At 37.8% G+C, this 26843-nt stretch overlaps 4 protein-coding genes across 4 annotated transcripts; 1 reads left to right on the forward strand and 3 right to left on the reverse strand.

The window, feature by feature from the left end:
* Positions 1-309: 309 nt before the first annotated feature.
* On the reverse strand, positions 310-2693 carry LOC146700504 (uncharacterized). The gene is made up of 4 exons (XM_085470752.1): positions 2555-2693; positions 2286-2345; positions 2131-2189; positions 310-2026 (listed from the first exon to the last, which is right to left on the reverse strand). Exons 2-4 carry the CDS (start codon positions 2307-2309, stop codon positions 349-351), a joined length of 1761 nt encoding a protein of 586 aa, XP_085326878.1. The 5' UTR covers positions 2310-2345; positions 2555-2693; the 3' UTR covers positions 310-348.
* Positions 2694-7491: 4798 nt separating this feature from the next.
* On the reverse strand, positions 7492-8640 carry LOC146700505 (uncharacterized). Its single transcript, XM_085471307.1, has 3 exons — positions 8631-8640; positions 8176-8496; positions 7492-7772 (listed from the first exon to the last, which is right to left on the reverse strand). Exons 1-3 carry the CDS (start codon positions 8638-8640, stop codon positions 7492-7494), a joined length of 612 nt encoding a protein of 203 aa, XP_085327433.1.
* Positions 8641-11935: 3295 nt separating this feature from the next.
* Positions 11936-12820, forward strand: LOC146700506 (uncharacterized). Its single transcript, XM_085471416.1, has 3 exons — positions 11936-12296; positions 12383-12500; positions 12632-12820. Exons 1-3 carry the CDS (start codon positions 12189-12191, stop codon positions 12790-12792), a joined length of 387 nt encoding a protein of 128 aa, XP_085327542.1. The 5' UTR covers positions 11936-12188; the 3' UTR covers positions 12793-12820.
* A 3504-nt stretch (positions 12821-16324) lies between these two features.
* Positions 16325-25337, reverse strand: LOC146700507 (uncharacterized). Its single transcript, XM_085470753.1, has 10 exons — positions 25310-25337; positions 24082-24121; positions 23836-23896; positions 21633-21717; positions 21401-21458; positions 20744-21064; positions 20140-20406; positions 19522-19788; positions 18833-18964; positions 16325-16772 (listed from the first exon to the last, which is right to left on the reverse strand). Exons 1-10 carry the CDS (start codon positions 25331-25333, stop codon positions 16672-16674), a joined length of 1356 nt encoding a protein of 451 aa, XP_085326879.1. The 5' UTR covers positions 25334-25337; the 3' UTR covers positions 16325-16671.
* Between the last annotated feature and the right edge of the window lie 1506 nt (positions 25338-26843).

Here is a 26843-nt window from a genome sequence, read left to right on the forward strand (position 1 = left end):
TATTGTCTGTGGGTAAATGCTGGCATGTAGTCATTTTTTCCCATCTGTGCACTCCACTAATGCCTGCTTTATTTAAGTGGTTCATGTTGAGGTAACTTGTTAATGAGTATCTGGTAGAAATGGATTTATTCCTTGTTCAGATGTAGCTATATACTCTACTGAGAATAAGCATATTTAATAATAATGTGAATGGATCTTCAAAATAGACATCTAAATAGCTCATGGAGAAAATGAGTAGAAAAAGTTTATCAGCAATAATGCTGTTTGAATAATTATAACCATCATAAGTAACCAAATCATCTCAACATGTATTTGCTCAAAAATTATTTTATTACAACAAACACATCTTTAATCATCCAGACAAAGGAAAGCAACAGTAGATAAGTTGAGGCATCTCTTCTCTGAAAGGTGTGGAAATTCATAAAGTGGACGTGGTGAAACGTCAAGAGCGGTTACACCAGGAGGCTTTTCTGTGGGACACATGAAAAAGGCCACTTCATCGTCCAGGGAAGAACGGTCATATTTTAGATCTGGATGCAGGACCTTATGAGTGTCCTTTGACTGAGGCAAGGCATCAGCAGGTGGAGGACTTGGTGGCAGTGGAACCTCATGAGGCAGTGGGCTGATACACCTTGAATCACTGTATTCAGAAAACACAGGGGACAGTGGAGGACTTGGAGGCAGTGGTACCTCATGAGGCAGTGGGCTGATACACCTTGAATCAGTGTATTCAGAAAACACAGGGGACAGTGGAGGACTTGGAGGCAGTGGAACCTCATGAGGCAGTGGGCTGATACACCTTGAATCACTGTATTCAGCAAACACAGGGGACAGTGGAGGACTTGGAAGCAGTGGAACCTCATGAGGCAGTGGGCTGATACACCTTGAATCACTGTATTCAGCAAACACAGGGGACAGTGGAGGACTTGGAAGCAGTGGAACCTCATGAGGCAGTGGGCTGATACACCTTGAATCACTGTATTCAGAAAACACAGGGGACAGTGGAGGACTTGGAGGCAGTGGTACCTCATGAGGCAGTGGGCTGATACACCTTGAATCAGTGTATTCAGAAAACACAGGGGACAGTGGAGGACTTGGAGGCAGTGGTACCTCATGAGGCAGTGGGCTGATACACCTTGAATCACTGTATTCAGAAAACACAGGGGACAGTGGAGGACTTGGAGGCAGTGGTACCTCATGAGGCAGTGGGCTGATACACCTTGAATCACTGTATTCAGCAAACACAGGGGACAGTGGAGGACTTGGAGGCAGTGGAACCTCATGAGGCAGTGGGCTGATACACCTTGAATCACTGTATTCAGCAAACACAGGGGACAGTGGAGGACTTGGAGGCAGTGGTACCTCATGAGGCAGTGGGCTGATACACCTTGAATCACTGTATTCAGCAAACACAGGGGACGGTGGAGGACTTGGAAGCAGTGGAATATTAGCCAGGAGGCTGAGAGGCATCAAATCAGACCTCTTGTGTTTTAGAGAAAGAGGTGAAGCGTATTTCTTTTCAAACGGTGGAGGACGTGGAAGCAGTGGAACATCATGAAGCGTCAGCCTGATGAGCTTAAGCATTAACTCTTCCTCTTCATCACCTACAGACCACACTGTTGAACTTGGATTCTTTCCACTGGGACCAAAAGCTTCAACAGGTGGAGAACTTGGAGGGAGTGGAACCTCATGAGGCAGAGGGCTGACACACTTTGGATTCATGTATTCAGCACACACAGGGGATGGTGGAGGACTTGGAGGCAGTGGAATATTAGCCAGGACACTGAGAGGCATCAAATAAGACCTCTCGTGTTCAAGGGAACGAAGGGAAGCATACTTCTTTTCAGAAGGTGGAGGACGCGGAGGCAATGGAACATCATAAGGCAGCCCGCTGATACACTTTTGATCAGTATTGTCATCATTTACAGGGGATGATGGAGGACTTGGAGGCAGGGAAAGATCCCACGTCATCAGCCTCATACGTTTAGGAGGCGGTAAGATCCCCACATCCTGGAAGCAGTACTTGCTGCACACATAACAAGAAAAGTCAGCAGCTGATTATTTTTGCAACATATGATGGAAACAGATGTTTTAATGTCCTTTTTTTTTTAAATTGAAAAGCAAACATACCTGTCACTGCTGACATCTGAGCTGCTTTGTGAGTTAAACCTCTTAAGATGTGGATTTTCCTTTAAAAAGTTAAATATTATTATTGTTGTTGTATTTTTCATTAAGAATTCACATGATTTAATGTTTAGAAACAGACACAGTGAAGAGTAACTTACCACAGCTCGAGCCATTTTAGGCATCTGTCAGGAGAAAGATCCACACAGGATTTGGTTTCTCTGTGTAACATTACAGGACAGTTGCCATACATTTTCAAGTCAGTTTCAACAATGTATATCCAATCAAACTGTATCATTACAGCATTGTTTAGGTGATTAAATACAAAAGAAATGAAGATAAAAACAGTAACAGCTGGCAATCAAGGTAAAACAACCTTATGATCAGGTCTTAATCATTAATGTTTAAAAGTAAATCTTTCAATCCTTACTTCAGTGACTTGTTTGAAGTTTCTGTGCTTGCTGTCGCAGTTTTGTGTCAAATAGTTGTAGTTTTTGAACAAAGTTTGCAAAGACTCCAATGTTGTGTCTGTTCAGAACCAGTGTAATGAGGAGACTGAGTGCAGGTTTGGAATTGTCAGTTACAGAAGAATGCAGCAATGTTTGAATTTGAATTTGTTATTCTTATTGTTTTAACAACAATAACTACCAGGATCATGCCATAGCAACACAGTGATGCCCAATCAAATGTCAGATACAAGGGATCTGACATTACACATCCAACAGGACAGTAAAGCAATGGGCATCAATGCAACAAGTCAGGCCTTAAAAAATACCTGAGTTATATAACAGCACACTGACAGTGTCTCATAAACATGATATTCACTTCAATTTAATTTTAATTAGATGGGCAGATCTGTCCAGAGCAATATCCCAGCAATTTAACTGACTTGATGCTATACTCTGATCAGGAAGTGATTTTTTTTTCTTTTTTAAATTAAATAATCTTTCATTTAAAAACATAATAATTTTTTAGCAGTGTATTTAAATTCCTAATAATAATGTAATTTCAAAAAATTACATTATTATTTAATTTTTGCATTTTTGATTATTTTTTCTCCTTCAGTACTTTTTTCATATTTCACTTTGCTCTCACTCATGCTTGGTTATATTTATGTGCATGTCATCTGTATATGGTAAAGTGCTTTGTTACGTCCTACAGAGCAGGAGCTTGTCTGGGGGCTTGTCTTCTCCTGTTTTTTTGCTTATTTGTTGGCTTGTTTTGTTTTTTTCTATAAGCTACAGTCCAATTAGCCGGTCTTGAATCAGTGGAAGCTTGAGAAGTGACAAAACCCCATCCTTCACCTCTGTCTCAGCCAGTGGAAGCTGGTAGAAATCATGCTGGACGTTAGCGAGAACGAGAACCCCCCAATGCATTGCAATGTTTTGCTTATCCTCAGAAAATGTCTTTGTAAAAAGTAAATAAAAAATCTTCTAATTCAATCTTCTAATCCTTTTCCATGGCAGATATGTTGAATTCTCAGTCAACAGGTACAAAGAATTTAAGGGAGATGCTGATTTTTTGCAGACTAGGTCACTTCATGGAATGTACAGATGAGTGTGAATGAAATATAATAGTTTTGTAAATTGTATTTTACATTTAAACACATGAAAAAACAGAAAAGTACTGAGGGATACTCTGATATACATGAGAAGTGAGAAAATGTACGTGTATTGAAGAAAATGAAAAACTATATTAAGAAAACATGGACAAAACAAAGAAATGAACAACCAAAAAAAAAAGAGAGTGCTGGCTCAATATAGACAAGATGACTTAACATCTGGGGAATAAAAGGATGTGGTTTCAACTGTAGTGTTCTGTGGTGTAAATAATGATGTGAGAGTGAGTTTGAAGAAATTATGTATGCTAAATTTTCACCCATTAAACTCTGCCGTCCTGTCCATTTTCTTTCTCAGTTACTTCCTTCAACCCGACAAGTGACAGATGACAGTTTTCCTTCATGAACTTGAAAGAAAAAAAAATGTGGTAAATATTTTACTCCACTGGAAAAAAAAAACTGACATGAAGAGCTGTCACTGATGGTTGATGCCATTTAAGCCTTTAAAAAAATAGTTATCAACTAGAATATCTATTTTTTACAGGAACAGCACACTTTACCCAAATGTATTTAAGGCCATGTTGCACTAAAGATGGAAAAAACAGGCAAATGTAAAACACACTGTCAGTTTATCATTACTGTTTGTATCTAATATGAAACTTTCACACTGTTAGTTAATAGAAATGCTTTTGGCCCCATCATGTGGTCAGTGCTGATCACTGCATTAAATGCAAATCAAGCTTCGTCTTGTCTCAGAATCAGAATCAGAAAGGGTTTTATTGCCAAATGTTGAGCGGGTTTACAACATTAGGAAATTGCTGCGGTGCTTCAGTGCAAACATACTGTTATAAATTAAGCTTAAATAGACATGAAAATAAAAATGAGAATAAGAATTAAAAGTGCTAAGTAGATAGATAGATATATACATGATATATACATGAGTGCAGGTGGTGATCAGTGCCAAACATGGAATGATGCAGTGAACACAGCGTAGGGTCATGTGTTAGTGGTGGGAACAGTCATACGGTTATTGTTCGTGTGTCCAACAGCAGAGGGGAAGAAACTGTTCTTATGGCGAGAGGTTCTGGTGCGAATGGACCGGAGCCTCCTGCCAGATGCTGCAGGATGAAGTGTAGGGCCATGTTGATGGCGTCATCTACAGACCTGTTGGCTCTGTATGCAAACTGCAGGGGGTCCAGGAGGGGGACCGTGAGGGTCTTGAGATAGGAGAGAACCAGGCGCTCAAAAGACTTCATGACCACAGATGTCAGAGCCACGGGTCTGTAGTCATTTAGTCCAGTGATCCTAGGTTTCTTGGGGACAGGGATTATGGTAGAGGACTTGAAGCAGGCAGGCACATGACATGCCTGCAGTGAGGAGTTGAAAATGCCAGAAAACACTGGGGCCAGCTCGTTTGCACAGTGTCTGAGGGTGGCAGGAGACACACCGTCTGGGCCGGGAGCTTTTCGAGCACTGTTCTTTCCCTGTACTAGCCAACATTACAGATTGTCACAGACCAATTGATAATGATAAAGTAATACAAATAAAGAAAATGTAAAAAAGAAAGAAAAATCAACTTGTGCATTAAGTAAAATGCAGCATTATTTCTCTTATCTGTTATGCTTGCTTTTGTTGTAATAACGTTTATGGATAAAACAACCAACAAACATTCCTATCAGTGCTGCATTTGTGTCACATAAAATATTTTAATTAAAATGTTACTTAGTCAATTAGAGTTCTTTCTACAATGAAACAGGATAATGTGTAAATTCATTGCCAGCTGCCTCGTGTGCCCTTCATGTTTTTCTTATTGTTGCTTCATAAGAATGAGTGAGCATTTATTATTATGGATCATCTACTATGATTTGTAATAATGAACAAACAAGCCATTGTTATGCATGATACCGATTCTGTAGTTGCACACTGACCTCTGTGCAGCTACAGCAGTGGTGGTTTAGCAGCTCAGTGAAAACAGGATATAGTTTGTGGTTTCTAAGGTCACATTGTGAAGAGTAGCTGTGATGCTTGAGGCACGGCTCACATTTCCTAAACAAAACACAATGTAAGCAAAGCACCAACACTGCTGACCAGAGCCTTGTTTTAATATCCAAGGATATCTCATATGAACTATATTTTATCATACACATCAAAACATACACTACCAAGCAAAATTGTAAAACATTATTAAAAGAATAAAAATTATAAATGTGCAGACTTGTAAATAAGTAATAATGTATGAGCAGATGCAGCATGGTGGCGTGGTGGTTCGCACTGTTTCCTCCAAATAAGAAAGCCCTCAGACTGACTCCCTCATCTGGCTGTGGCCTTTGTGTGAGTGATGTTTTCTTCATATACAATTTTGGAGTAAAAAATGTTATTTACAGCAACATCTGAAAGAAGTAACAACAGAAATGTAAATGTGGTGTCGTCACATCATGTTAATGATGCATTAAAAGCTTGTAAAAACAGTCCAAGTGTTAAAGTATCATACCGCACAGTAGTGATGTAACAGAAATAATTCATCAAACATAATTTTCCTGCTTTACTATATTACTTTCTTTAATGTTTAATATACTGTATATGTGCATACATACTGATTTGACAAAGTTTTTGTTAATTTTCAGAATTCAGAGAGACAAATAAAGACATGAGATAACATCTCTTACCTTTATTAACAGTAAAAAGTAAAGTGAGAAGTAGAGCGGCAACACTTGTTAGTACAACCACAATCACCACAGAAACTGGAGAATTTGTACCTAGAAAAATCAAATATGAATGCTTTAAGAGTTGAGATCATGTAAATGCTGGATGGTACATAAAGAGTTACAACAATTCGCTGTACTAGATTTGTCCTTGCTTTTAATACAGCAGACTGTTAAATTTCTGAAAGCCAACCTATCCATACAGGTGGAAGCTATAGATAAAAACTTTTTATATTTCCATGAAATACAAACCTGTACAGCTTATAAGGTGGATGACGGTTTGTTCAATGCCTCAAGGCCTCAAGCCACTTGCAATTTATGTTTCAGTATCTGTAAAGTAACTGGTCTATAGAACATTGTTCTAATTACATAAATAACTTAATTTAGAACAATGCCTATAAATACATAAACTAAACAAAAAAAAATTAAAAATATAAAATAAATGAATATTTAAGTATAACATTTTTTATATTACCTGCACATCTTATAAGGTGGATGATGGTTTGTTCTCTGCTTATATTGTTTTGAACGATACACATCAGCTTTCCCATCAGTTCACCATGTAAGCTGATGGTAACATTTGAAATGCTGTGGTTTTCTGCAATCTTGGGTTGGGTTTTTATCAACAGGTTATCATCTAAAAGCAAGATGAACTCTACTTCATCTCCTTCAGAGGAAAAACTGACTGTCTTTTGTTCTGGTGACAAACAGACCTGAGATACAGCAGGTTTTGACACAGGAGCTGAAAGACAAATATAGTCAGCAGTGTCAGTTGCAATATAACATTCACTGACAGCACTGCAAACTGTAAGGCCTATGTACACCTAAATGAGAGATACATGTAGATACTAGGTATTATGTATGTGTCTGAAAAAATACAATAAATAACCAGCAATACTGCATGAAAGAATATATATCAAGATCCATTATGAATATAATCCAGGAAGTTTGTTCATATAGGTCTCCACAAAATGTATTTAAAAAATGCAGATTGCAAATTTTGCAAAATCTTCAGACATTTTGCTCAACAAAATGACAAAATAAATATAGCGTGTTTTTCAATTTTGAAGATATTTTCTTTCTTAACTTTTAATTTGATAAAATACATTAAAGAACACTACCTGCACAGCTTGTAAGGTGGATGATTGTTTGTTCTCTGCTGACAATGTTTTGAGCAACACATGTCAGGTTTCCCATCAGCTGACCAGGTAAGTTGATGGTAACATTTGAAACGCTGTTGTTTTCTGTACTGTTGGCTGTAGGCTGTATCAACAACTTATCATCCAAAGACAAAATGAACTCTACTTCCTCTCCTTCAGAGAAACAGCTGACTGTCATCTGTTTTGGTGACAAACACATCTGCATAACAGCTGGTTCTGACACAGGAGCTGAAAGACAAACATATAGTCACTTACAGAGGCATACCAGTTGCAACACAAGATCAACTGCCAGATCATCTCTTGCTATATAATCTTTATAAGTGCGTACACATGTGTTTGAAATGTGTGCACAAAAATCAATATTTGACAACTCATATAATGTACAGCCACCAGCAATAACAATGATCAGCATAATCTGAAAACTCTGTTCATGTACGTATTTGCAAAAACTGTCTAACAAACTACAGGTTTTGAATTTTGGACCTGACACACACTGCTTAACACCTTCATCCTTTTTCAAGATGAATAAAATGTATTTTTCTTTTTTTTAATTTCTGGTTTTAGATCTGTAACACATTTTGTTTTTATGTTACTGCACATAAATTTGAAGAGAATATGTTTTTAGTCTTACCGAGTATATGTAGATGGATGGTAACTGTGTGCAATAACACACCGTCAGTAGAACTGTGTGTTTCCATGCTGTACTCTCCAGAGTCATGTTTTGTTGCTTTTTCGAGCTTCAATGTACCATTTGGGAAAAATATAGTACGATCCTTGTATTTTTCATTGAGACTAATTAATGTATCATTTATTAAGGTTAAAATTTTTTCTGTACTCTTTTTCAAGCTTGTCTTCATATGTGGATTAGTAGGTATGTAAAAAACGAGTGGTTCTCCTAAAACTCCAAAACACGTCTGGGGTCCAGGTTCAGTTAGATTGCATTCTGAAGACCCTGGTAAGAAAATGAATAAATAAAGACATGCAAAAATAGAAATTAATAATGTCATTTGTTTAATAAATAGAAATTGCTGTATATAAAACATTTGTGTTTATCATTATTGACAAAACTTATATCCCTAAAAACACCAGACCACATATTAAATAATAAGCTAAAATGACAAAAATTCCATTGTTCCATTGTTTAATAAAATTGTTTTATGAATGACTTCAAAATATGCGCTTAGTTTATTAAAAGGTTGATGCGTACTTTGTCCCACAGCAGTCACTGCCAAAGCTACTGTGATCACGTAGATCGAAATCATTTTCTGTTGAGACAGAATCAGAATATCAGAAACAACAAAGACATTTATTATTTCGTGTTGTGCATGTGTAGTGTACAGCCAAATTCAGTTGTATCTAGAAATAGACACTTTAATAAACACTTCACTTGGATAATATAGATTATGTGTGTATGGATTATCTACATAGTAGATCAACAGGAGTTTATACATGCATATAGGCCAACTGTTTACATGCCATGACAACAGTCAAAGAAGTCACTCACCACATTTAAAATATGTCTCTTTTGCAGTTTGTTGCCTGTGAATTCCTCACTGGCACCTGGGTGATACGCTCTTGTGTTTTTCAGTTGTGCGGCGAGAATGATGGAAGAAGTTATTTGCATTGAGTATTAATGAAGCTTATGCGTAATAAGGAAGATCTGTAACTATACATCTGTCTACTACCTGAGTGTTCACTGGCTAGTATTTGCTTTTCACCACTTCCACTTTGTCACGCTATCAAGCTCATTGCTGACATCACTGGTCTGTACCAATAATCTCTCTGCCCTCCATCTTTAAGCCAATCAGCCTCCAGTCTACGTGTTTTAAATCTCACTCCATATTTGTCATACTCCCTTCCAGACTCCTTTACTCAAAACACTTCCTCCCAATCTTCGCCTCTTTCACGTTACTCAGAGCTCTATCCAAGCTCAGAGGAGTCGTGCGTAATTCCTATGACACTGGGAATTCATTTATAATTGGCAATCAGAGTCAAATTGCCAATTGAACTATGTTGATCAAAAGAATCATGTTGAATTCATTGTTAGAATCTCTCTTTACTTAACTAAAGTACTAGAAGTACTAGACTTATTGTGAATGCAGTTACTGAGCATTACATTGATTTCAATTGATATTTATGTTGATTTAACAATATGCTTTGCTATACCCTTTCTCTCATATTATTAAAAAATGTTCATTCTTATTTTTTGTGTACTTTTCATTTACATGTACCAGGACAAGGAGCCACAATAACCTGAGCAATAGATGAGAACTGGATGTAAAAAATGCAGATAAACCACTTAATTCTTAATATCCGATTAGCCTGTAGTGCTCGCTATGAACAGCTGGTGGTGCATGCCAACATTTGTGTGTGTGTGTCACGTGCGGCTGGACCAGACAAATTGACACTAAGAGTCCTGAAAGCCTCCAGAGTTTTTCAACTCTTCAACAGCAAGTACAACTAAATCATCCCTTGTTATATCAGTTCCTCAAAAAAGAAACACAATCACAACAAATGACTTCAGAGTTGCAGCGTTTGGTGATTCTCAGGTCCATAAAGGCTGCTCTGACCTTATACAGTTTGAACCAAACACCAAAACAGATTCGTGGATGAAGCAGTGGCCCTGGTGTGTAGCTCTGCATTGACACTATGAACATACTATGTGCACTTTCTTATTTATCATGGAAATGTGTAACTATCTATCACTATAGCTCCCTGTTATATTCTGAACTGTCCAGATACTCCTTTTCCAAGTTGTGTTAAGAATATTATTTTGAGGATTTTTTATTTGTTTGTTTGTTCTTTTAAAACAAAGATATAGCACTAGATACTTATGTAAACCCCTAAAAGTTGAATATCATATCATTTATCTCATCAAGTATGTCTGTCTGTGCCTGCCTGACACAAACTGCACTGAGTAGCGGATGTCTTAAAATAGGCTTAACTTACTGTTGATGCCACGACCTGGTGCTATATACTAAAGAACAGCGTGGCAGACAGCCTGAACCTGTGCTCTTTATCTCAGGATTAATGTCAACTGTTTATTTTATGTTTTTAGTTTTTCTATATTGTGCAATGTACATTTATCACTATAGTCTGCATTACAAACATTTATGAAAAGAAGCAAAAGGAAGTATCAGTTAAATCAGTTAACACCCTGGTGTGAAAACCACATTAGTTTAAAGTCACAACTCTTTCCTTTTTCAGTTTCTCTGCTACAGACACACAAACATGTATGTTCCAAGGCAGACAGCACAAATCTGTGATCTTCATCTCAGGATTTATGTCAAGAGATAGAGAAAAGTCTGTTCAAACACATTTATGTATAAACATTTGAGGGACTAACATGTTTATTTTAAGACACAAAGAAAGAACACACACACAGATATATTAGATGAAATAAATTCAAAAGCAATGTGATTACAGCACCTTAAAACTAGCTAAATGATCTGGTACAAAATTACTAAATTTCCCAGAGGAACCGACCCAAGGGATTAATACAATTCTATCTAAAAAGAAAAAAAACCATGTCACTTCAAAAGGCTAACATTCCAAGGAGCATTTCTGTTGCACTTTTGAGTGTTAAAGCTACTAATCAATACTTTGCTGAAGATTTTCACGTACACTCATGGAGATTGTTGGAGTTGCATGTTGCCTTTCCAATTCCAATCATATTTCAAATACACTGGGACAAAATTGTGTTTCTCAGGGCCAGGATCTGAGCAACATGGAGACCACACAACACAAAGAAATAAACACAAGGAAAGATTAAAAATAAATATGTATAAAAGATGGCTTATTTTGTGAATGTTACAGTGAGTTTAGCAGCCTTATTGCCTCTGGAACAAAGCTGTTTCACACTATTATTGATTTCATGAACCAATATCTCCTACCAGATGCCAGGATATTGACAAACTATAACAAACTATAAATTGGGCATAAATGACAAATAGTGCAACTTTGGATGAACCTTAGATATTCATCTTAATAGTACAAATTGAGTAGTGCAACTTGTATGTGAGTAGGACGTGAATGATAACAGTGGGTTATTTCACAGAGTGGCAGCTTGAAGAATTTGAACAGTTTATGTCCAGGATGTGAGAGGTCTGCAGATGTTTTCTTCCTGTTTCCTAACCCTGGATGTGTACAGATCAGGACTGGTGATCTCTCTGCAGACCTGGTTGTCTGTTGCAGTCTGGCCCTGTCCTGTGTCAGGACTTAACTGAACCAGACAATGATTAATGTGCACAGGACAGACTGGATGATGGCAGTGTACAAGATGGCCAACAGCTCTTGTGGCAGGTTGAACTTGCTAGAAGTACAAACTCTGCTGGGCCTAGGGTATACAGTATATGAAGACCACTTGAAACTAGTGATGGGACGTTCTGTATCGAGGCTTCGGAGCGTGTGTCGAGTAATGGAGGGGGCGTTTCCGCGAAGCGCGTATCGAGGCTTGCTTCATTTATGGGAGGAGCTGAAAATGATGACGTCCGAAGCCTCGCTGCCCGGCTGTACCACGTGACTGGTTCATGAAGTGGTTCGAACTTTGCCGCGAGATATGACAGCGATATAAACCCCTCAGACTTCATTCAAAAATGTGGGTGTTTGATGGAGAGTTGCGGTTAGTGAGAGTTTGGAGACCGTATGGAGGTTTATGAGAGTGAGGAAAGTCAGGAGAGAATGGAGCCAGCTAAGAAGAGGAGGATGTCCTCCCCTGTGTGGGAACATTTTGATCTTATTCCTCCCAACAAGGTATGTAAATTTCTACAGAAGATGTATTTTCATAATACTGATGGTGCAATACAATTTATGTTGAGCTGTCTTGACTTTTGTACAAGGTGAAGTGTTTGCTATGTGCCAGGGAGCTGGGATATAACAACAACACCTCATCCATGCTTAGGCACTACAGAGCTTTGCATGAGAATAAGGGGGACACCGATCGTGGAGCAAGACCAGGTGAGCCATCAAATGCAATGATAATATAGGATGCAGTAATGTTACTAAATGATATAACAATATTATACAACTGTTATAAGTTACGTGTGTGATATTTATATTTGTGCTTTATCTTTATTGTCTTTCCTCAGGAGAACAATCTCAAATAGATGAAGACCTGGTCAGCATGGTGATTGAGGACTCCCAGCCATTTAGCATTGTGGAGGACAAAGGATTCAAAAGACTTGTTAAATCATTAAATCCTAGCTATGTTCTCCCCACTAAAAAGGTCATAAAAGCAGTGAAAATTTAGTTTTTACAGAATAAAATGTGAACAGGCAGGACCATACCTCAACGTTACAAAAGCACAACCACTGTCCACACCCCAACCACACCTCACCTCACAGTAAATGATCATTTCCATTTCAAGCATTTCCAAATAATCATTTCCCATACTGCCACTATAAATATACACAGTATACTGCCATCACTACAATATACATGTTTTACACACTCCTTTTGTTGTTGACATTTACAGGCTGTGTGCAAAATGCCACACTCTTCAAATTCATGCCAGCTATTATTTTTATGTCCAGTAGGTGTCCTGCTAGAGCAAATGAAGCTTCATGAAGCTTCGCGTTGGGGTGAACCAATTGGATGAAAAGCTTCAGTGCTTCATGGGGCTTCATCTGCCCATCACTACTTGAAACTCAGTGAAAAGGTGGATCTGTCAAGGTCTGTGTGCAGGGAGGCAGAAAAGGACCCAAAATACAGACTCAACACAGAGGCAAAACTTAAACTCAAAATGGCAGCTTTAATGCTGGACACAAGAAAAACTAAACTTGAATATACAAAACAAACTTGGCAGGCACTGACAAACAGAAACATGGGGCTTAAATACACCGAGGTATAACGAGGAAAATGAGACACAGAAGGAAAGCACAGCTGGGAGTAATTAGACTGGACGAGACAAGGGAAGCAAAACTAGAAACACTGACATGAGACATGGACCTTCAAAGTAAAACAGGAAACACACTGATTGAACTCTAGACATGTAAACTTGATAGAGACCAGGGAGACAGAACACAGAGACCTGAAACGTGGGACAGAAAGGCACAGAGTGGACACAACATGGAACACAGCGAAACCTTTTGACAAAACCTAAGAACTAAGACCTTAACAGCCATAACCGCAACCTAGGATAATAATAATAATAATATAATATTATCTCCACAGTCTTGTACAGGTTAAGCTTCCGGTGGTTCTGACTGCACCTCCTGCCTGTATGCAGACTCGTTGCTGTTCTGGATCAGATCGATGATGGTGGTATCATCCGTCAACTACAGGAGTTTCACAGATGGTTGTCCTGAGGTGCAGTCATTAGTGTAGAGGAAGAGGAGCAGCGGGGGAAAAAAAAAACCCTGGCGGCAAGTAATGATGATGTGTGGAGGTGGACACACTAACTTGGGTGAACTTCTAGTAAAGGGTGTCTGGCATGACAGTGTTGAAAGTTGAGCTAAAGTCCACGAACAGTTGGTCCATCGACGGTTGGTCAAAATGATGCAGGCCAAGTCTCATATTAACTGCATTACCAGCAGACCTGTTCACCCAGTAAGCAGCTGTCAGGTAATCACTATGGCTGCCTGTTAGATACTGAACCCTCTAGATACTCCTGCTTCAGTTCTGTTAAGAATATGATGATGGAGAATTTTGTTTATTGTTTTTAAACAAAGATACTGTAATAGATACTTATGAAAACACAAAAATTGCATATCATATAATTTATCCCATGTAGTATGTGTGCCTGTGACTGCCTGACACTAACTGCACAAGGTAGCTGATGTCTTAAAATAGGCTTAAGTCACTGCCACAGCGTGGCAGACAGCCTGAACCTGTGCTCTTCATCACTCACAAGATTAATGTCAACTGTTTACTTTGTTTTTTTATGTCCTGCAATGTACATTTATCACTATAGTCTGCATCACAAAAGTTTGTGGAAAAGAAGCAAAAGGAAGTATCAGTTAACACCCTGGTGTGAAAACCACATTACATTAAAGCCACAACTCTTTCCTTTTTCAGTGACTCTGCTACAGACACACTAATGTCTGAATGTTCTGAAGTACTGCGTGGCAGACAGCACGAACCGGATTTATGTCAAGAGATTAAGAAAAGTCTGTTCACACACATTTATGTATAAACATTTGAGTGAAGCAAAACTCATATGTAAAACTGAGAGCCAGTATAATGAATGGGCAAGTTGCAACTGATGGCTTGTCTTTATTCTCAGCAGCTTCAGAAAAACATTCATTGTCTTATAAATAACACCTTTCTGTGCACATAGTTACAGATTTGTCTCCACGTTTACAAATCAAACTTTTAAATCTTAGTGAATTTCACAAGATCTTGCAGATCACGTGCTCTGCATTTTATTGCTTTTAGTTAACTGTAAAAACTTTGGCTCCACCATGTGATGAGTGCTGATACTATGCGTTTTTACATTTACTACTAAAGGCTACAGCTTTTACTAGATCATCACAAGAATTATCACTAATCACCAACTAATACACGTAAAGGAATGCAAGGTTATTACAGCGTTGTCCCTTTCTACATTATGCTTGGCTTAAACGTAATGGTTTGTATGGCTGAGATACATACAGAGAATAAATGTAACACTTTGAGACAGATTTATGTAAAACATGAGGAGAGCACAGATTTTATTGTACTATTGTACAAATATTACTGGAAATCTAAATGTTGGTCAACAAGCTTCAAAGCATTTATTATCATTGCATTTGAAAATACAACAAAATTTTAATTGCATCACCAGGTTGCCGACCAAACGCACACAGTTATACGTGTCTCACAAAGTCCACTTACTGACTTTTTCATACATGTCAAGCATATAACATAAATTATTGATGGATTTATGTCACCTTACACAATATACTGAAACTATATTAAAATACTGCTTAGAAGAACTGCCTGCAGGGGAGTTTGTGCCCTTCATGTTTTTGTATTGCTTGATGTCTCTGTTGGTTCTCAGTCATCCAAAACACAAGCCGAGCAACAAAGCATATGCTGTGCAGTACAGAGAGCTCTACATTGGAGAAGCCGCATAGCCACTCGACAAATACGTGACACAACATAGAAGAGCCACCACGACAGGTCAAGACTCAGCTGTACCTCTGCACCTAAAGGACAAAGTCACTCTTTCAGGGATACCAATGTTCATATTTTGGACTGAAAAGACAGATGGTTGGTTTGAAAGAGGAGCTAAATAGACCATCTATGTCCACTGTGAACGGCCACCTTTGAACAGAGTGAGCAGCTTATGACACCAACTGTCAGCTACCCACAATGCAGTCCTGAGATCCCTCAATAGGTCACATGATAGGGTAAAGGTCTTACAGTGGTTTCATCCAAAACCTCTGATGGTAATGGCCCACGCCTTTTTACACACTATGGCTAATGTCATGTCGCAGATGATTAATAGTGGGTCAATGATCACCTCCTAAGAGATAGCCCCTACTAGGGACTGGGACTTTCCACCTGATGAGAGGTAAAACGTCTTCAAAAAAATTGATCTCTTAATTCTCTACTATGATCAACAGCTGTGAACAAACAAGCCAGTGTTTTATGCATAATACAGTTTTTTCCCCTTTCTCACTGACAACTGTGAAGCTTAGGTAATGTCACATGGTTTAGAGGTTTAGCAGCTCAGTGAAAACAGGATATAGTTTGTGGTTTTAATGTCATGACAACACAGGAAAAAGTAGCCCTGATGTTTTTATCTCAAACAAAATGAACAGCCCACGTCTGCTTAACACAACACAAGGAAAGCACCATCACTGATCAAAGCCTTTTATTTAATCTCCAAGGTTAAATGTTGGTTAGAACCTTTACAAGGTTGATGTAGTTTATTTAAATTATGTCAAATAAAATGTAGTTCAAATATAAAGCATTTATAAATAAGTATAAATAAGTATTTCATGTCAAATGCCTTCTAAATAACTTTCCCCCCCTTTATGTTTCCTTCAAAATTAATAATCCAGTGAGTACTTGTTAAATATGTTTACCTTCACGTTCACTGCAAAGATGGAATTGCTAAAGTGCCATAGTTTTATTAGACAGTTGACTGAAAGTCAACATGTTAGGGTTTAGGTTTCAGAATGTCAGACTGTTTAGGAGAACGTTAACTTTCATCTTGATTTGAAATAGGCGGTGTTTCTCTTGATTCTCTTGCAAGCTGCTTCAGTCTAATATCTGAGTAGACAACGTCCTCTTCAGCTTCATCTGAAAGAATTAGAAACAGAAAACTGTGTCTTGTGTAATCAAAAGACGCTGATGTTGTACATTGAAAACAAGAAAGTTTTCACAAAGATTCACAATGACACAATATTTGTATTTTTTGCTCTGTACATCACCACAGTGGATTTCAAATAAAACAAATATGTGTGATTGAAGGAAAGACTTCAGTTTTAATTGGCTTTAATTCAAGGCTTAAAAAAATAGACCCTCAATTTCAGAGGCTCAAAACTGGATATTTAGACAATTGATTAACAAGCTGCATTAAGGCCAAGTTCTGTTTCCTTTTTATTTCCTGAAAAATGAAGCCGACATCATATCTCAAATCATACAAAAGCTCTAAATTTGTAATTGAAGCTTTTTGCTGTACATTTTAAATGTGAGTATAAGGAAGAGTGCCCAAAAAGTAAAGTACCTTTCGGGGTGGAAATGGACAACATAACAAGTTCATTACAAGCTGCAAACCAATAGTTACACTCCAGCAGAGTAAGGTGAGGCTTGATCTAAAAAGAGCCTGCACATTTCTGAAATAAATTTTCTGGACAGATGAAACCAATATTAACTTGTATCAGAAGGGAGGAGAAAAGTATGGAAAAGGAGTGAAATCGCTCATGAGCCCAAGGATACCAGACTGTATTACTAGGTGAAAGTAATGTTATGTGTACAAACTACACCCTTTTTGGCTCCTACCCCAAAGCACACTGTGTGCTGTTGATCTTACGTGCTGCACAATAATGTTTAATATTTAGTATTTACTGTCATATTCCCATATATCATTGTGATGTTATTTATTCTATTACTCTTGTTTACTTCTGCTTGTTTTCTTTTTTCTTTCTCAACAGGTGATCCAGGTGATCGATATATGCATTTTCTTTTTCTGCCCATTCTGTTGGTTTTTGTTTTTTGCCCTTCTCCCCCGTCCCTCTTCTCAGCTGTTTCTCTTTCTCCCCTTCTTTCCCCCAGCCAAGTCTGTCCCGTATTCAGCAAGTGAAAATAAAATAAACAATAAAAGGTGAATCAAATGGACCATTACAGCAAGGCTGGGATGGTCAACTTGGTAAAGTAAATCCGTTGGGCATCTTTCTTTGCCTTTAGACAACAATTCTGATGGCAAAAGAGCCAAACGGGACAGGCAAAAAAAAAAAAGAAAAAAAAGAAAAAAAAAGAAAAGAAAGTAATGTTATGGGCAAATGGGTCAATCATGCTTGCTGATGATGTGACTGCTGATAGAAGTAGAATGATCATGAAGCAACCCCATCTCTGCCGGGATTCAACTATTAAATACATAATTAAATTGATAAGCTGCAAACTAGCAACACGTGGCTTGTGGCAACACAAGGAAAGAAAAAGTAGCATTGTAAGCTCTATGGGTTGTAGGCAGTCATACTGCAAGATTGAATTAGATCATGTTAGTTTCTCCAGTAAAATTTTATTCCTTTGAAAACTGGAGACTGAAATAAAAAAAATACTGGTGGTGGCCAGTGTTACCCTCAGTGTCCACGTAGAAAAAAGCCTATCATATCACTTTCAAAATCCCACGTCGCTTTGTTCTCACAAGCACATTCACAAGATTTTCAGAAAACTTGATCTCTGATTTTGAGGTCTATTTCACTGAGATTCGAACTCACCCAAGATTTTTTGTAGATATGACTTTAATTAACTTTTGATACATTTGCTACGTTTCTTTATTCTCAAATTATCACATTCACAAACTTGGGTGTCCCGCCTGCCCATCTGCTTAACAGGGTGAAGACAATAACCCATCAGCCTTTTACAAATGAGGGGTAAATATTACTAAATATTTAATGAAAAACTTTTATAAAATTCTTTGAATTAAAGGTGAAAGTCAGCATTTCAATCACATATTGACTGTTTGTGTTGAAATCAATTGTGGTCCTGTACAGAAGTTGCTACAACGCTACAAAAATATCCTTTTGTCCAACAAATTATTGCCACTAACTGTTTTATAACAATTTAGCATATACTTCTGTGTGGTGATCATTGAGACAAAATTGATAAAGACAACACATTTAATATAAAAATCTTACCTTCATTAACAGTCATAATGCCAGTTGTGTTTTTGAATTTCCGGATACCAAGAAACACAGCCAGAATGAGTAGAATGGCAACAGCGCTTACTACCACAGCCACAGTCACAATGCAGTGGTCAGAAATATTACCTAGAAATTAAAACCATTAAGAAGAAATTACTGAAATAATGTAAATATAGTTTACTGGGCTACAATGTTCAATTCAATTCAATAAAACTTTATTGATCCCGAAGGTTGACCCCAAAGGAAATTGGGTTAAGGCTGCCGACCTTTGCCAGGGCCATCTTACCCTTCCGACCATACATACATTACACTACATCACATGGAGAAGACAGGTCAGAGGGGTATAACAATGCAAAATGCACAACATGAGAAAGACAAGGAGAAAAAAGAACCCCAGACTGCGCTCCAACAGGGAGATCAGATTGAGAACAGAAAAAACACCTCAGACATGAGAAGCCAAGCAGGAAAGATAAGGGAGAGGGAGAAGGAGAAAGTGCGACCGGCTCCGTCAAGAGCCAAGAGTCTTCAAGTCATACGTACTTCCAATTTATGCTTCAGCATTTAAAATAAATAAAATAAATCATTTAAAATGAGAAAAACTCCTATAAATACCTATACTAAATAAAATAATAAAATAAATCACTATTTAAATATAACAGAACGTAATATTTTTTTTATATTACCTGTGCAGCTTATAAGGTGGATGATGGTTTGTTCTCTGCTTATATTGTTTTGAACGATACACATCAGCTTTCCCAGCAGCTGACCATGTAAACTGATAGAAACATTTGAAATGTTGCGGTTTTCTGCAATGCTGGGTTGGGTTTTTATCAACAAGTTATCATCCAAAAACAAGGTGAACTCTACTTCATCTCCTTCAGAGGAGCAGCTGACTGTCATCTGTTGTGGTGACAAACACATCTGCAAAACAGCTGGTTCTGACACAGGAGCTGAAAGACAAACATATAGTCAACATATAGTCACATATGGATGCAATACAAACTGCAATTTAACATCCACTGTCAGCTCTGCAGTGGTCGATATCTACAGACACTCTGTTTCTCTTTGTACCTGCTAAATTATTATTGTTAAAAAAAACTGCATCTTGCAATTTTTGTGATCTTTGGGAGAGTTTGTCAACATAGATATTTTTTTAAAACAAAATCCTAAAACAGATCTATACTGCTTTTAAAAAAAAAAAACAACTTACAAGTTAGTAATGTTTTTGATTATCCAAAGATATATTTTAGCTTTACAACACATTTAACATGTTCATTTCTGTTACATATATTTCACACTACCTGTGCAGCTTGTAAGGTGGGTGATAGTTTGTTTTCTGCTGGCATTGTTTTGAGCAACACATGTCAGGTTTCCCATTAGCTGACCAGGTAAGTTGATGGTAACATTTGAAACGCTGTTGTTTTCTGTACCGTTGGCTGTAGGCTGTATCAACAACTTATCATCCAAAGACAAAATGAGCTCTACTTCCTCTCCTTCAGAGAAACAGCTGACTGTCATCTGTTTTGGTGACAAACACATCTGCATAACAGCTGGTTCTGACACAGGAGCTGAAAAAAACAAACATATAGTCACATATAGACACAGTATCAACTGCAATAAGACATTCACTGCTACTCTAAGGAGTGTAAATACATATCAATACAGGCTTTATGTAAGTGCTTACTCATAGCTTACTTATATAAAATGTGTGCATAAAATGAATGATAATTTGATAACTCTCTTATAATATATAACCAGCAATACGAACAACGATAAATACAAACTGTTCATGTAACTACCTGCTTTTTAAATTTCCAGTTTTAGCATTTTTTTTTAGCACATTTTGACATGTACATTGTTATTACACAGATGTTATTCAATAAGTCAATAAGTTGTTGGTCTTACCGAGTATATGTAGATGGATGTTAACTGTGTGCAATAACACACCGTCAGTAGAACTGTGTGTTTCCATGCTGTACTCTCCAGAGTCATGTTTTGTTGCTTTTTCGAGTTTCAATGTTCCATTTGGGAAAAATATAGTACGATTCTTGTATTTTTCATTGAGACTAATTAATCTATCATTTATTGAGGTTAAAATTTTTTCTGTACTCTTTTTCAAGCTTGTCTTCATATGTGGTTTAGTAGGTATGTAAAAAACGAGTGGTTCTCCTAAAACTCCAAAACACGTCTGGGGTCCAGGTTCAGTTAGATTGCATTCTGAAGACCCTGGTAAGAAAATGAATAAACAAATGTATACAAAGAGGGAAATTAATAACTATCATTTATTTGCACTAAATAAATGAAAACCATAAACTTTGTATATATGTAACCAATTAATTGTTACTGACAAAATTCATGTGTATGAAACTTGAGTAATACTATTAATGGCACCGTTATCTGATGTACAGCACTATATCAAACAGAAATGTTCTCTCACCAGACTAAACAATAAATCATCTAAGTAATAACAAATAATAAGATAAAACATTAAAATGTTTAATGTGGATTAACAATATGGATTCATTTTGTTCTTCTAGGTACTGTTTACTGGCTGAAGCGTACCTTGTGGCACAGCGGTCATTGCTGGAGTTGCGATGATGATGTAGATCAAAATCATCTTCTGTTTGGACAGAATCAGATTATTTTGCATGTGTAGTGTACTATCAAATGTGTGAATTATCTACACAATGAATCAATAGAAACTGTTCTTACTTTGGAAAATAATGCAACAACTACTGACATACTAGACATTTTTTCCTTTTTAACTAATGTCGCCATGACAACAGTCACTCACCATATTTAAAATAAGATGTCTTTTTACTCTCTGGCATGTGAATTCACCACTGGCACCTGGATGGTATATTTCTGGTCTTTTTTCCCTTTCATGAAGAAAATGGAGGAAGACATTATTTGCCTTCATCACAACCAGAGCACGAGACTCACTGTAAATATAAAATCATTTGGTACACTACATTACTCTGTTTGGGTCGGGGGACCCGATCCTTGGGGTGGACCAATTTTTTGTGTGTGGGGTTTAAAAGCCACCAAGGCACGGTGTTTAGAAAAAATGCGTCTCAGCTGTTCTGATGCTCCTGACACATACGGGATCACTATGGGTTTTTGCTTAGGCAGCAGTTGTCCTTCTCTCCTGGATTGGCTAGAGCTTTCTTTAGGTGTCTTACCAGCTTTGACAAATGTCCAGGTGGGATGACCACATTTACTAAGGGCCTTCTTGATGTGATGTTCTTCTGCCTCCCTGGCCGCTGTGTCTGTGGGGATGGTGTTGGCTCTATGTTGTAGCGTCCTGATGACACCCACTTTATGCTCCAGTGGATGATGAGAGTCAAACCTTAAATACTGATCCGTATGCGTAGGTTTACGGTACACATCAGCTTTTAGATGTCCCCCATTACTGATGGAAATCTCACAGTCTAAGAAGGCTAACCTGCCAATTTTCATATCCTCCCTGGTGAATTTGATGTGTCGGTCCACCGAGTTAATGTTATCCATGAATTGTGGTATGTCCTGGGACATTCCAGGGTAGGATACCAAAGCCCTCTTTTCCACTTCTTCCATGTACAAATTGGCCACGATGGGTGAAACTGGGGAACCCATGACCCACCCATGTTTCTGCCTGTAGTACTGACCCTTGTATGTGAAATAGGTGGAATTAAGATACAGTTCCAAAAGCAAACACACTTGGTCGAAGCTGAGAGTGGCAATGACCTCCCAGTGGAAATTTCCTTCAGTGGTGCCGGTTTCAGTCATTATGCTAATGTACTGTTTATAAGATTGGGGCAACCTACAGTCAGCTGAGACTAAAGAAGTCACTTGGATGAGTGACAAACGTTTCTCCCACTGAAAACACTACGTCCAGATGAACAGAATCAACTTTTGGGGATTTACTTACTTGGATGATTGAGCATGCATCAAGACGATGTACGACGTTTAGTTAAAGTTCTGTGTGCATATGTGTCACGGTTCTGGGTCCGTTGGACCCAGTATTTTGAGTTTATTATGTTTTGGTTTATTTCTGCTTCATGGATTGTTTTCTTCTCGTAGTGATGATGATGATGATTATTTCTTGTTTCTGTTTATCCGTGCTTAAGGATTTGTTCTCAGTTATATCTCACGTTTAGTTTAGTTCAGATTCCATGTGTCATTCTGTCTGTCTCTCAGTGTAAAGTCTGCATGCTTGTTTTGTAATTCATGTTTCCTGTTTTATTGTGAAAGTCTTTGTCTTATGTTAGTGTGTGCAGCTTAGCTCCCCCGTCTCGTTAGCCCTGATCTCTCCCAGCTGTGTCTCCCTCCTGTTGCCGATTCCCCCGTTACTACCCTGTGTATTATAAGCCCTGTGTTTTCCCATGCTCAGTGTCGCGTCGTACCCTCAGAATTATGCCTGTGTGTCCTTGGTCTCAGTGTTCCATCCTCACTCCATGTTTGTTTTTCTGCCAGCAATAAAGCTGAGGTTTTTTGAGTTTCAATTCTGTGTTTGAGTCCTGCATTTGGATCCTCATCTCTGCCTGCCCGCACACAGAGCCCTGACAATATGTGTGGGTTGTACCTGTATGTCAGATATTTTCTAAAAATACCATTTTTTTTTGTTGGAAGCACTCACAGTATAAGACTTCCCATTACTTTAACAAGTCTAGTAACTCTCATTTTAATTGTTATATTAATTGTTATATGGCTGATCAAACAAATTATAACTATCAATGAATATTTTGCAGCAATAATTACATGTGAAAACAGTTTTCAAATTGCTACTTTAAGCTTAAATTTTACTGTTGTCGTCAACACATCAGCACTATTTATGACATATTTGTCTGAACTGTGGACACCAAAGCTATGGTGACCAATCAAAAGGGTTTCATAACATTTTTTGTGTTATCTAGTATTTTTTACAATCATAATCAATCAATCAATGTTTACATTTTTTAGATTGTTTTTATAGTACAGTAATTTCACCGATTAGAATTAAGTTTAGCATTACTTACCAGCAACTGCAGTTCTTCTCTGTGGCGGCAGTTATGACGGGCTTTGGGCTGCTGTGTTTGTCTTGTGGTTTGGACAGAAATGAGTAAGCATGTATTTAAAGTCATGTTAGTCTTACTCAAGCAATTAAGTGTCTCATTATACTTGTCTTTACTTATACAAACATGTAAATGCAGTAGTTAGACAAATTAGAGTATCACTAGTCATGTTTGAGCTGCTATGTGGGTGGAAAGAGTATCTTTACTTACAGTTACTAAGTGTAGCCCAGAAAATCATCTCGGGGTTAAACTGTTGATAATAGAAGAGAATCTTTTAAGGTGTGTTTTGCAATATATGCAAAAAGACAGCATTGAGGGTTCCTTTAAATCATGGAAATGTCCCATTATATTACTATAGCATCACAAAAGTTTAGATAAGTTAATTCATCAAGACACCCAACACAGATAATCCCATGTTCTACTCTCACTAGACTGACTGTGATACCGCATGCTTCTCTGAATCTCTGTAAACATACCAATGAAGCACTATATGCCTTTAAAAGGATTTTATTCTCACGTCCTGTGAACTCATCAACATGGTCTACAGCAAGTATCGGTTGACACCCTAATGTGGGATGCTAAAACTATGTTAGGTTAAAACCACAGCTCTTTCCATTTTAAATTTGTTGCAGATGCACTGACTGATTGAAGTTTATATTTAAAGATACAAAGAAAGTACACCCACACAAAGTGTGAGAGAGAGGGGTACAATATCATATAAACTGCAGGGAGAGAAATGTGATTATAATATATTAAGGTTAGTTAAATGATCTGGTATAAAAGTAATAGAATAATGTTCGTGTATTAAGAGTGGTTTATACTTTGGAGACATTACTTCACAAAGACACAGTGAAGCTCCTTCTGATCGTCTCTATACTTGTCCATCAACACCCTGAAAACAAACACTGTATCAGTAGCACTCTTTCTTGGCATTAAGCTATACTGCTGCTCACTCGTCACTTTCTCTCTTATTAACCTAGCTTCAACACTTTCCTTTCTCTTCATGGTATGGCTCATCCACTGTAAATCACTCATGTTCGTAAAAACTAGTACCAGTGCAATTCCCCATTCCTCAGCCATCTCACTCTCCAAGACTGAGTTAAAATAAATCAAGTTAAAAAGCCAACTCTATTTTTTTTTTTAATCTATCTTAGACAGACAGATAGATGGTGATGTAGTTTTATGATAAGCCAAAGCCAGCTTGGCTCAAAACTAACTCAAATTATCTCCAACACACTGCTGTAAGGTTACTATTAGTTTCAGGTGCATCACTCTGGTGCTGAACCTACCAGTTAGCTCATTTCTGTCACTTGGTGTATGGGTTTGATAGCTGAAGCATAAACCGAGCTAGCATAGTTGTTGTATTAACAATAACATTTCAGTTTTTACAAAGCTACACTATACTTAGACTAAAAAAATGACATAAACATGTACTTACAGCATACATGTGTAGTCTCTCCATGTAAGTCTGCTTTATATGTATGCAGCTAGCACTTGCAGTATACTAGGCAGTTGGTGGCTAAAATCACTGGTACTGGCGCCACCTGGTGGTGAGCCTGTAATGCTTCATCCCAGGGTTAATATTAACAGACAGTCTGTTAAAAGAAGCTGTAACTCAGGAGTTTTCGGTCTTTTCAGTGCTTTGAGAAGAACACATGTCAGTTGTAAATCATTCATTTCTATGCATGCATCAGAGTCAACACATTTACGTTTATATTTGAGAACATTTTACACATTTACAAAGCTTTCACAAATCTCTGTTTAAATTTCGATATTTGTTTACACATTTACAAATCTGATCTCTCACATATGGTTGTAAATAGGAAAACATGGATTGAGGTACAAATATACAACTATCCACTCAAATTTACAAAACAATTACTGCAGTAATAGCCTTTACAATCACAATTAAACAAGATCTTGCAGGTGTTCTGCATTTTATTGCACTGGATCCATCACCACCTGGTATGGCAACAGCACTGCCTACAACTTCAAAGCTCTCCAGAGAGTGGAGCAAAGATACAGTAATTGGAGGTGAGCTTCCCTCCCTCCAGCACATCTACAGGAAGCGGTGCCTGAGGAAAGCGGGGAGGATCCTCAAAGACTCCAGTCACCCCAGTCACACACTGTTCAAACTACTTCAGTCCAGCAGGATGTATGATAGTGTCCGGTCCTGAACCAGCAGACTGAGGGACAGCTTTTTCTATCAGGGCATCAGACTGCTCAACATTGACCACTAACATAGACACTTCACTGTCACTTACCGAAACTTCGACACTTATGCACTCCATATTGCACATAAATGCCATTTCTTTTGCACAATATTCATACTGCTGACTTCTCTATATGTTATATATATATATATATATATATATATATATATATATATATATATATATATATATATATATATATATATATATATATATATATATATATATATAAAACACCCAGCACGCCCCTGCGGGCGGTTTATCCTTCAAGCTCAGGTCCTCTACCAGAGGCCTGGGAGATTGAGGGTCCTGCACAGTATCTTAGCTGTTCCCAGGACTGCGCTCTTCTGGACAGAGATCTCCGATGTTATTCCCGGGATCTGCTGGAGCCACTCGCCTAGCTTGGGAGTCACCGCACCTAGTGCTCCGATTACCACGGGGACCACCGTTACCTTCAAGGACCATGACATGTTGCTTGTGAAGCTTTGACACAAGAATTTCTCTCGCATGTGCTGTACCAGTGTGCCAATAATGTGTTGTGACAATAAAAGTGATTTGATTTGATTATAAAAGAAAACAATAATTCTTGTTCACAAGTTACAGAGTGAGTTTATTACACTCTTGTCTCTTTCCACTTTATGTCTGGCTTTGGTTTATAGTTTGTACTGCAAAACACAGAAAATAAATGCAACATTTTGAGAATGTTGGGATTAATACTGGGATTAATAAAGTATGCTGATTGAGAAGGAATTGTGTGGA

Source organism: Copadichromis virginalis, linkage group LG10 (genome assembly GCF_057382275.1).
Source record: "Copadichromis virginalis isolate Kocher_CV1m ecotype Utaka linkage group LG10, C_Virginalis_male_GT1.1, whole genome shotgun sequence".
NCBI lineage: Eukaryota > Metazoa > Chordata > Actinopteri > Cichliformes > Cichlidae > Copadichromis > Copadichromis virginalis.

Bases quoted from the DNA above. Each gene is read 5' to 3' on its own strand.
- LOC146700504 (XM_085470752.1), bottom strand. From the start codon at position 2,309: ATGCCTAAAATGGCTCGAGCTGTG. The intron at 2,190-2,285 runs GTAAGTTACTCT...AACTTTTTAAAG, and splicing joins CTAAAATGGCTCGAGCTGTG to GAAAATCCACATCTTAAGAG. The intron at 2,027-2,130 runs GTATGTTTGCTT...TTATGTGTGCAG, and splicing joins TCAGATGTCAGCAGTGACAG to CAAGTACTGCTTCCAGGATG.
- LOC146700505 (XM_085471307.1), bottom strand. The intron at 7,773-8,175 runs GTAAGACTAAAA...TTTGTCTTTCAG, and splicing joins CATCCATCTACATATACTCG to CTCCTGTGTCAGAACCAGCT.
- LOC146700506 (XM_085471416.1), top strand. From the start codon at position 12,189: ATGGAGGTTTATGAGAGTGAGGAAAGTCAGGAGAGAATGGAGCCAGCT. The intron at 12,297-12,382 runs GTATGTAAATTT...CTTTTGTACAAG, and splicing joins ATCTTATTCCTCCCAACAAG to GTGAAGTGTTTGCTATGTGC. The intron at 12,501-12,631 runs GTGAGCCATCAA...GTCTTTCCTCAG, and splicing joins CGATCGTGGAGCAAGACCAG to GAGAACAATCTCAAATAGAT.
- LOC146700507 (XM_085470753.1), bottom strand. From the start codon at position 25,333: ATGGAGAGACTACACATGTATGCT. The intron at 21,718-23,835 runs GTAAGTAATGCT...TCTTCATGAAAG, and splicing joins GAGAAGAACTGCAGTTGCTG to GGAAAAAAGACCAGAAATAT. The intron at 20,407-20,743 runs GTAAGACCAACA...TGTTTTTTTCAG, and splicing joins CATCCATCTACATATACTCG to CTCCTGTGTCAGAACCAGCT.